Genomic DNA, 11,305 nt, shown 5'->3' on the forward strand with positions numbered 1-11,305 from the left:
GGCGGCACAACAGTGCAGATACACTCAATGCACTGGGGAAGAAAACGGGAGAGGAGGAGAATTCTGTGTGGTTCCACAAGCTCGGCAACAGGAGTCCACGGTATTGGAAGTCAGGTGTGTTCACCCTCGGGGGAGTGACCAGAGGGACTCAAGGGGGCCCCAAGGCTACAGGGCCTGTTCTGCTTCTGCACCTGTGCTGGTGGCATGGGTGTGTTCGGCTTGAGAAAACTCACTGAGCTGTGCCCTCTTCGACGTGTGCGTTTTACTTCAAGGGGAAATTAAAAGATGGAAAACCACGCAAGGTTTCCTTTTTTTGATTATCAAAGAATAATGCGTTCATTGAAGAAAAATTGGAAATTGGCAGAAAAAGCATGAAGAGAAAGGAAACTGCCATCAGTGCTGAGCCTAAGGGACGCCTGTTGCCTTTCTTGGCCTCCTTGTCTCCAGTCTTCTCCCGGAGCACCTGGGCCCCAGGCAGTGGGCAGCACTGAGGCCTGGGGCAGGGGAAGGCCCACGCCGCGTAGTCACCTACGGTCCTGGCGACCCCTGGGTTCGGAGCTTGAGGCGAGCATCTCCAGGTCCTCTGTTTTCTGTCTCAAGAATGTGCTTTGATTCTTTCTCACACAGATCAGTGTCACTCCGGAGGGTCAGGGGGGCGCTGGGTTCGTAACGAGAACACTTAACCTCTGTCCACTGCAGAGCTGGGCTGTTGGTCTGCTGTAAGAGCTCTAAACACTGCACGTGGGGGGCGCCTGGGGGGCTCCGTCGTTAAGTCTCTGCGTGGGCTCAGGTCAGGATCTCAGGGTCCTGGGATCGAGCCCCACATTGGGCTCTCTGCTCAGCGGGAAGCCTGCTTCTCCCTCTCCCACTCCCCCTGCTTGTGTCCCCAATCTCACTGTGTCTCTCTGTGTCAAATAATACATAAAATCTTAAAAAGAAGAAACACACGTAGGGCTCCCGGGGCAGGATGTTAATTTTGCTGTTTCTGCGTCGTAGAGCCCGCTTGCCTAGAGTGGGAATGTCGTGGTGTGAACCTGGAGAAAGCTTTAACGCGTGAGAAGACAGGCTTCGCCCCCTGAGGAAGAGACTTGCCAGCTTGCCCGTGATGCCAACATCCTGCTCCGGACACATGCTGCTCACTCTGGCTTCCCAAGAGAAGAGCAAATGGCTCATTCCAGACATTCCCCAACGCTAGAAACCCTGAGGGCAAAGACGGCAAGCGGGGACATCTTTGTGTTAGAGCAGCGAGTGTCAGCCTCAGGGCTGGGAGACCAGCGCCATGAGCTTTGGAGGATGGAGGCAGCTGGGTCCCTCCCAATCCCGTGGACAGAAGTCCCCGAGAGACGGGGCGCCCCTGAGAGCTCACCTGTGCAGGTCCGCGCACCAGGTGGGTCTGCGTGTGTGTTTTGTTTACTTCTTAAATGCCAAATGTGTCATGCGTGTGCAGGAATGGATGTACCCCAGCCTGTCTTTTGAGGAACATCGAGGAAGTGAGGCCCCACCTGAGGATCCAGCCCGAGGCGTGGCGCTGGACCAGCACCTGTGAGCCCCAGGAACCTGCTGTAACGCTGTCCATACAAGGACGCTCGCTCCGTCGCTTTCCACCCCCGCCTCCCGCCTGGCTTGGCGCCTGTCCCTGAGCCTGGGTGCCTTTGGCTTTAGTTCCCCAGGGTGGGGTTGGCGTTGCCTGGCTGTGTGGGACGGGGGTCTCAACCCAGGGTCCACCTGCACCAGACACTTTCAACCAGGGTCCTGTCTCCAGCCCCAGGCGTCTTCTTGGTTTATACACCAAGGACCCTGGCGACAGACTATTGCTCCCTGACTTCCAGGACCTCACAGTGCAGTTGAAGTGGTAAAACCCACGAGTAGAAAATACCCTAAGAGAGCGGATAAGACCACTTCTGGGTTTATACCCAAGACACCTGAGAATAGGGTCTCAAAGAGACACTTGCCCACATCCACAGCAGCATTACTCCTCGCAACCAGGAGGTGCAAGTCCCCAGGCATCCACTGGCGGACGAGAGGACACATAGAGTGTGGTCTGTCCAGACACTGGAGTGTGCTCAGCCTTAAAAAGGAAGGACATTCTGACCCCTGCTACAATGGGCGAACCCGGAGGACATTATGCCCAGTGACATAAGCCAGTCATAAAAGGACATATACTGCCGGATTCCACTTCCGTGAGAGCCCTTAGAGGACTCAAGATCAGCAGGATGGAGCGAAAAGCAGTGGCTACCGGGGACCGGGGGCAGAGAAATGGGGAGCTGTCTAATGCTGTGGGGTTTCAGTTTGAAAAGGTGGGAAAGTTCTGGAGATCTGTTGCACAACAATGCAAATAATTCTTAACAGTACTGAACCGTACACTTAAAAATGGTTAGGATGGTACATTTTATTTTTGTTTTTTTTTTAACCAAAACCAGAGGAAATTAAAAAAAAAAAAAAGAGGATGTTGATGAGAGCAGCTTGTACTGGGGAGAGTCTGGGCTGGGAACTCAGGAAACCTGGGTTTTGGTCCATGCTCTCCCATCTCCTGGTGGTCTTAGCCAAGTCACTTGCCATCTCCGGGCTCAGGTGTCCTCTTATGGGGTGAGGGGTTTGTTTCAGGCTTGCCAGCTCAGAAAGCTGATACGCACAGATGACTCTGACGAACTCCCTCATTGACTTTCACTCAAGTGTGACATTTACAAAAAAACTACACACATCAACACATTCTCTCAAACCAAACACACCCATTGAATGCCGTTGTGTGAAGACACCGCCATTTCTTTACCCAATTTACTGCTGTTGTTGGAACATTGGGTTGTTTCCAACCCGGGGGACTGGAAACAACTGCCCCTGGTGCACACAGGACCCGTCCTGTAGGGCAGGTGTCGGGGAGAACTGCTGGGCCCGGCCGGGCTGGGCCAGCGTGCCGCTCTGTAGAAACTGCCCAGTAGCTTCGTGTCAGCAGATGCCCCTCCTCCTCGCCAACTAGGTAGTGTCAGCCCTTTTGAGTTTGGTCTTTCTTGGCGGGGGAGGTCTGCAGAGGGCTTAATCTGCATTTCCCTGGTGACCCAGGAGGCCGAGCACCTCTCCCACCCCAGTCTTCCTCTGTGTCTATCAGGGGTGAGGCGCCTCTCCAGTCTTCTGTCCATCTCCCCTTATTGTTCATATCTTTTCCCATTTGGTCGGCTACTTTCCATTCTCCCAGTGGTGTCTTTTGATAAGAAGTTCGTAATGTGGTTCAATTTATCAGTTTTTTACGTTATAGAGTTTAGGGCTTTTGGCACTTACTAAAAAAAAAAAACTAAACAACCTTACTCCAAGATGATAATAAGCATGTTTCTTTCCAAAAGCTTAGTATTTTACCTTTTACATTTAGATCTTCAGTTCAGCTGGAATTGTTTTTTCCGTATGGTGTGAGGTTTGGGTAAAAATTCATTTTTTATCCTTCTGGGCAACGAATTGACCAAGTGCCAATTGCAAAAAAATTTTTTGCATTTTTTTTGCAAAAAAATTGCAAAAAAAAAAAAAGAATCTTTTCCTCGCCATGTCATTGCCCACTTTGTTGTAAGTAGGCTGACGTGTGCGTGGGATTTTTTCCTGGAATGCTGCTCCCTTTGGTTGGTCTGCTTACCCATCATCCCCGCACCCACTGTCTCAGTTACCGCAGTGGTCGGACAGGCGCCAGCACAAACCCTCCAGCTCTGCTTTCCTTCGGGATTACCTTGGCCATGTTTGACCTTTTGCATTTCCGTATGAATTTTAGGATTAACGCGTCAGTTTCTGACAGGAACGTTATAAACAACGCATTGTACGAGTTTGCAGCCCACGCATTTTGATATGCTGCATTTTCAGTAAAATTCAGTCCAAAATATTTTCAAATTTCCCTTGCGATTTTTTTTTTTTTTTTTGATTCAGGGGTTAGTGAGATATTTCCAAATGTTTGGGGTTTCCACAGCTATGTTGTTGTTACTGGCTTTAATTTGATTCCAGTGGAGAACATATATTCTGTATGATTTCAGTCCTTTTAAATTTATTGCGACTTAATTTGACAGCCCAGTGTTTGGTTTATCTTGTTGAACGTACTGTGTACAATAGAAAAGAATGTGTTGGGTGTGTTTGGCAAAGACTAGGTCAAGACAGTTCACGTCATTTGTGTCTTGACTGAGTTTTTCGTTCATCGGTTCTGTGCAGTGCTGAGAGTCAACGTCTAACCTCCAACATCATTGTTGAATTATCTGTTACTCTAATTCTGCCAGTTTTTGTTTCATGCACTCTGAAGCTGTTATGATGTACATACTGATTTACAACGTTTTAAAAAAAGATTTATTTACTTATTTATTTGACAGACAGAGATCTCAAGTAGGCAGAAAGACAGGCAGAGAGAGGAGAAAGCTGGCTCCCCTTGGAGCAGAGAGCCCAATGCAGGGCTTGATCCCCGGGCCCCGGGATCATGACCTAAGCCGAAGGCAGAGGCTTTAACCCACTGAGCCACCCAGGTGCCCCCTGATTTATGATTTTTGTCTTTTTGATGAACTACCCATTGTCCACTGGGCAGCCCCCCTTTCTCCCTGACAGCGCTCTGTGGAAGTCTGTTTCATCTGGTGTCAACACAGCTCCCCCAGCCTTGGCAGGCTTACTGTTAACATGATATATTTTTAAAAGTGCCTCCCTGGAAAATAGCATATGGCAGAGTCTTCGTTTTATATCCTTTTAATTGAGGTGCTTAATGCTTAACAATATGATGATTGATTTAGTGGGATTTAAGTCTATAATCTATTTGTTTATGTTTGTTCCTTTTCAAATGTCCTCTTTTACTATCTTTTGGATGATTTGAGTATTTTTTTACCATTCTGTTTTAGTTATTTGTTGGATTTCTAGGTATACTCCTTTGTGTGTTTTTGTTTGTTTTGGTGATTGCTTTAGCGATCACAGTGCATAGTCTTCTGTGCACTAATATGGACCTGGACGCACACTAAATGTAGAGCCTGTCAGTGTCACAGGCCCATTCTCCACTATAGTTCTGTGTATCACGTCTGCATGCAATGAGAACCCCACGGTTCAATGATAGAATCATTGCTTTATACTGACGTATAGATTCAAGAGGAACTCAGAGGAGAGCACTCTAACATTTACTCAGGTATGCGTCAACTCTGATCGTCTTCATTCTTTACTGATGATCGAGTTTCTACCTGGTATCATTTTCCTTCAGCCTGAAGAGTTTCTTATTCCACATTTTCCGTAATACAGGTCTGCTGGTAGGAATTCTTTCAATCTTCTTTTATAGTAAAATACATTTCTTTGCTCTCATTCTTGGAAGCTGGTTGGATATTCTACAGATGTGTTGACAGACTTTCCTTCCGCTCTTTCAAGATGTTGTTCCACTCTCTTCTGGCCTCCATAGTTTCTGATGAGAAGTCATTCAAATCAGTGTATTGTTCCTGGATGACGAGTGTCATCTTTCTAGGCTACTTGTAAGGTTTTAACTTTGTATTTGGCTTCCAGCTGTTTGACCACAGTGTGCCTATACCTGGTTTTCTTTGAGTTTATCGTAGATGGGGATGGTGGAACTTCTGCAAGTATGTAGATTCATGTCTTAACAAATACAGAAAATTCTAGAAATTATTTTTTTCATGAACTTTTTCCTGCCCTATCCTTTTACCTCTTGTTTTGTGATCTCAGTCACACACATGTGGACCTTTGAAATTGTTCCTCATATTCTTGAGCTCTTTGACTTACTCCCACTCTTTCTTTTTCAAGTTGAATAAATTCCACTGAAATATCTTCAGGTTCCCTGGTCACTACTGGTCACTACTCTGTCATTCACTCTTCTGTTAGGACCATTCAGTTAACTCTATATTGATGTAATTTTCAGTTCTAGAATTCCCATTTTTTAAATATAGTTTGTAGTTCTCTGTTGTGGTTTTAAAAATTCTTGTCACTCATGAACAGCATCTTTTCCTTGACATCAGTGATTATAGTTATAATATAATATAATATCCTATAATATAATATAATATCCTTGTTTGCTGGGTGCTGGGGTGGCTAAGTTGGTTGGGCGTCTGCTTTCGCCTTGGGTCATGATCCTGGAGTCCTGGGATTGGGTCCTGAGTTGGGCTCCCTGCTTGGTGGGTAGTCTGCTTCTCCCTCGGGCCCTCCCGCCTCTTGCATGTGCACTCTCTCTCTCTCTCTCACACACACACACACACAAATAAATAAATAAAATCTTAAAAAAAAAATCATTGTTAATTCCATCACCTGGGTCATGTCAGGGATCAATCTCTATTACCCTTTTTTGTTTGAGAATGGCTAACATTCTCCTTTTCTTTGTATATCGAGCAATTTTGGATTGTCTTCTGGGTGGGTCGAGTGTTATTTTCTGTGGACTTTGTTTGGACACATACGTGCATGTCTTCTGAGTGGGTTTTGTTATTTTGTGTTCGTGCTGGTGTCTGCCTAAGACTTGGCGGGGCTCAGGCTTCGGGCACCGTCCCACGGATGACCGCTCTGATCTCATGTCAGACTTCAGCTTGGTTCTTTATTCTTAGCCCAGTTGCTTGGAGTCTGACCCGGGCATGCGGTCAGTGTCACCTGGAGATTTGGACCAGTTTATAACAGAATTGGGGCCTCTCCTTCTCTTGCCCCTTCCCTTCTGGGATGCCCCATACTTCCCAGAGACTGTCATTGCCTAATCTATCTCCCAGCAACTCCGGCCAGGACGACTCCAGTGTTTAATCTGGCCAAGAGTGGTGCGGACCGTGGCCCTTAGGCTCGAATGGCGGAACCGGCAGCTCCCTTCTCCGGCGTCTGCCGGCCTGCGCTCACTCGGAGGCCGCTCTCCCACACGAAATGAAAGCCCAGCTTTTGGTTTCTGCGAAAAAAACCCTGTTGGGATTTTAAAACCTGTTTTGTATCAAATCTCTAGATCACTTTGGGAAGAAATGACAGTTTTACAAGAGTGCGGTTTCTAATTCTTGAACTTTGCGTGTTCCTCCATGTAATTACTCTCCCCGGAACGTCTCTCAGTCGTGTTCTAGAGTTTTCTGTGCATCGCTCTTATGCTATTCTGTTGGTTTTACATTAAGGTGTGTGGTTGTTTGAGGCTCTTGTAAATGGTATCATTTTTAAAGTGTTTTTTTTTTAACATCCTACCTGGCACTTAGTGGTCAGTGCCTAAAATCTTAGCTTTATGGATCTTGTCCAGACAATTAATGCTAACGAAATAAACGTGTCCAGTGACAAAACCTATGGTTTGGTGCCTCTCCCAGGGCAGCTGCAATGAAGCTAAGGTTTTCGAGAAGGCAGATTTTCAAGGATTGAGGGTTGGGCTTTATAAGCTGAGTGAGGGCCAAATTATGTTTGGAGTTAACCAGAGCAATAAGCAGTTCCCCCTGAAAAACCATGTGATGGGCATGATGCTGAGAAAACAGGGCTTGGTAGCATCGCGCCTCTCCGGGTAAGGGGACTCAGGATGCCACCAGGCTCCTCTGGCTGAGAGTAAGTCTGCTTCTCGCTTGTACTTTCAGGGGGCGAGGGAGACGTCACAGGAAGGCTGACCTCAGAGTCCCCACCCGCACTTTGAAATAAGCTCCCCTGAGCTAAACTGTCACAGCCGGTACTCCAGGTGGACAACAAAACTAAAGCCGCCCGTGAGAGCTGTAGTTAGCTGTTGGTGGGAGTCAGCCAAGAAGCTGTTGTAAATGAGTCATTCCAGAGTGTACAGACAGCCCACATCCAGCAGATCTGGGTCAGTCTCCGAGGAGGCAGGCCTGACTCTGACTCTAGCTTGGGAGCAGACATCTAATTGGTGTACGATGGGCTTGGGCAGCTTTGGCAGCCAGAAAAGAGCATCGTGGCTGTCAGCGTTCGGGTCCGAGTCTCTGGTTTTTGTCCCCACCAGGAGAGACCTTGGGCTGCTGACAACCTTCCTAAGCTTCATCTCCTCCGCTGCCCCAGGGGCTTGGTCCTGCGTGGGGAGCTCAGTGTGTCAGTCTGCTTATTACCGGCGGCCCCTGGGTGGATTTCACCACGCACTTTCTTTTCCAGGCAGAACAGGGAGGGGCAGCCTGGACTGGTGAATTCCACTCCAGGTTCATCAGGTCTTGGGCTACTGTTCTGGGGCTAAGTGGCGGCTCAGGCTGATGATTGCCTTCTGATTTATCTAGAAATTCTTCCCTCCATAAGTGGACTGGTCATATGTCATATTTGGGGCTGAACTGTCCCCCCAAAATGCACATCCACCCAGAACCTTAGCATGGGACATTATTCGGAAATGCGGACTTTGCATGTGTAGTTAAGTGTGTTGATGAAACTTTTTTTTAAGATTTCATTTATTTGAGAGGAAGAGAGCAGAAGCACAAGAGCAGGAGTGAGAAGCAGACTCCCTGCTGAGTGGGGACCCTCCCAAAGTGGGGCTTGATTCCAGGACGCCAGGATCATGACCTGAGCTGAAGGTGGCCGCTTAACTGACCTGAGCTGCCCAGGCGCCCCCCCACCCTTTTTATTTTTTTTTAAAAGATTTTATTTATTTATTTGACAGAGGTCAGGTCACAAGCAGGCAGAGAGAGAGGGGGAAGCAGGTCCCCCGCTGAGCAGAGAGCCCGATGCGGGGCTCGATCCCAGGACCCTGAGACCATGACCCGAGCCGAAGGCAGAGGCTTAACCCACTGAGCCATCCAGGTGCCCCAAGATGAAACCATTTTGAATTTAGGGTGGCCTGAAGTCCAGTGAGCCGTGTCCTCAAAAGATGAAAGGTGCAGAGACATGTGGAAAAGCCACGTGACTGACCACAGAGGGGCTGACTGGAGGGATGTGGCACAAGTCCAGGATGTCTGGAGGCACCAGGAGTGGAAGAGGCAGGAAGGACCCTACGCATACCTTGATTTTGGACTCGTGGCTTCTAGAGCTGAGAGAATAAATTTCGTTGTGTCTGAAGTCGCCGTTTATGATAATGTTGATGGCCCAAAGAGAGGGACGCGCCTGCATGTATGGATCAGTTGTGTGTTCATGAGTTTGACCCTGGGGTGTGGATCTGTTCTTGATGAGGGCTACGTCCTGTGGGGTCTGCGGTGCTGAGGAGCACTGTCGGCTCGGGTGGGGAAGTCACCTGTCAAACAGGACTCCGGCAGCCGGGCCTGGGCCACCAGCTGCCAGCCACCTGCAGGTCTGTTTTGAAAATGTTTCATCCTGTAGTATTCCAGGCAGACAACAAAAGCATAGGTGGTACGGCAAACGCTGCGCGTCTTTCACACAGCCAGACCAACACTGAAATTGTGGTCTTGCTTATGCTTACTTTTATATTTAAGAGAGCATGTCTGAGGCTCTGTCTGTTTTATTGAAAAGACAACGTACCGTTTAAGAGACTGAAACGGCCCCCACGGCTGACAGCCTGGGCAGCTGCCTTTCCTTCCACCTGTGGTCCTGCACCTTCGTGGCATGGCAGGTGGCAAGGCTGTCGTTTTGGGTCCCGCCATTCTCCCGGCAAATGTCGTTCCATGTTTAAACATGGTCTTTATACTTGCACTCATTTTCATTGTCCCCTTTTGTTTATGCGAGGTGGGAGGTCTCTTTCAAGCTGCAGAAGTCTAGCTCCTTGTGGCACAAGTCAAACTGTACAGATATTCCAAGAAAATGCCCCCGGTCCTCAGGGTGAGCCAGGCAGGGACACAGGTTGGGAGCCCGTCCCCTCCTTCCTTTAGGAGGCAGGGAGGAGCCCCCCGACTTCCTTGTCCAGTTGACTCTCAAGGTGGGCAGGGTTCTGGGGAGCACCCGATGCAGAGCGGCCTCATCCTCCTCTGCAGCTCCCTTCTTTTCTGGGGTGGGGGTGCAGACTTAACCTCCCACACTTCCTCTTGCACTGGTGGGTGCCCTGCAGCACACTGGGGGTGACGTCAGTGGTCAGGTGGGGAGCAGGCCTGGTGCAGAGAGCAATGAACGGTGGTGGCATGCACCCAAGTCTGCAGACTGAATGGAGGCTGGGGCGGGGGGAGGGGGGGGAGACGCCCCGGGTTGCAGGGGTCCTGGCAGGCCCTCAGGAAACCAGGAAGCTGGGGCTGTGTGGACAAGTCGGAACACCCTCACTTGGCACTGCCAGCTTCCTTTAGGGAAGCTGTCAGGAATGTAGCCGGGGCGACCTGACAGTGGGGATCCCCCTGCCGCCCTTGCGGGTCACGGGAACCGAATCTGCCTTCTGCTTCCGACCCGCACCACAGCTTGCTTTTCTACTCCCACTCCCGTGTGAGCGCTCGGAGGGCGTAGACGACGGGTGCACCGACACCGATGTCGTCACACTGGGGGCGGGCGGGGGGATGGAGGCAGCCTGCCAATGCTTTTACGTGGTTTCCTTTAAAATTTTCTACCTAGTAGTCAACGTTTAAAGATTCCGATCTGACACATATTCCACGTTTCTGCTATTGTTTGAAAGCCAGCCCACCGCCCACGCAGGAGAGGACGGGGCGCAGGTGCCGCGGGTCCCAGCCGCCCGCCCTTCGCGCCCTGCTGCTCCGGGCGCGGAGCTCGGGTCCAGAGTCCCGGCCCGGCGTGTGGGACCCGCGTCCGCTGCGGGGTCGGTTCCCGCTGCCCCGAGGCCGCGGCTGTCCCCGGAGAAGGGGACCGGGCAGCCCCTCCGCGCGTCCCGGGAAACCGTCTCTGGGTCCTGAGCAGACTCGCGGCCACCCCCCCGGAGAGGACAGTACCTGAGCCCGTTCCGCGGCGGAGGCGCGGGCGCACAGAGCGCCAGGCCCCGCACTCGGTCAAAGGGAGGAGAGGAAACCGGAAGACCCCGTGCGCCCCGGGCCGCTCCCGACTCCGGACTAAGCGCGCCGCAGGCGCTGACTCATGGGCACGGGAGGCGGGGGCCGTGCCGCCCGACCCGCTCCCGGGACGCTCGGGCCGCCGCAGGGCGCGGGAACCGGGACGCGCGGGGGGAACCGGGACGCGCGGGGCGCACCGCCTCGCCCGGGAGCCGCGCACCGACGCCGCGAGGCCGGGTCTAGGCGAGGCCCGGCCCGCCCGCAACCGTGCCGCCGACGCCGGCCCCCCTGCCCCCTGCCCCGGCCGCAGCACCGCGATGGCGGCGGCGGCACGGATGGGCCTCGGGAGCACGGCCTCCCTCCCTCGCCCGCCCGGCGCTCCCGTCCGCTCCGGCCGCAGCCATTTTGGAGCGAGCGCAGACAAAGAGAGAGTCGCCGCCGCGGCCCCCAGCGGGCACGGGGCGCGGGCCCCGCCCGCCGCGCCCCTGCCGGCCTCCCGCCTGCAGCCCGGGCCCGCCCGCACCCCCGCGGCCCGCCGGCCCGGGGCCGCCCGCTCCCCCGCCGCGCCCCGT

At 51.7% G+C, this 11,305-nt stretch overlaps 1 protein-coding gene across 1 annotated transcript in view; it reads left to right on the forward strand.

The window, feature by feature from the left end:
• Window positions 1-1,435: 1,435 nt before the first annotated feature.
• Window positions 1,436-11,305, forward strand: part of TAF4 (TATA-box binding protein associated factor 4) — a 72,665-nt gene continuing 62,795 nt past the window's right edge. The window contains exons 1-2 of the mRNA XM_032878709.1: window positions 1,436-1,542; window positions 10,426-11,303. Coding sequence (XP_032734600.1) covers window positions 1,436-1,542; window positions 10,426-11,303 — 985 coding nt within the window. The remainder of the gene's footprint in view (window positions 1,543-10,425; window positions 11,304-11,305) is intronic.

The sequence above is a fragment of the Lontra canadensis genome, unplaced genomic scaffold, assembly GCF_010015895.1.
Source record: "Lontra canadensis isolate GAN:19392208 unplaced genomic scaffold, GSC_riverotter_1.0 scaffold65, whole genome shotgun sequence".
Classification (NCBI taxonomy): domain Eukaryota; kingdom Metazoa; phylum Chordata; class Mammalia; order Carnivora; family Mustelidae; genus Lontra; species Lontra canadensis.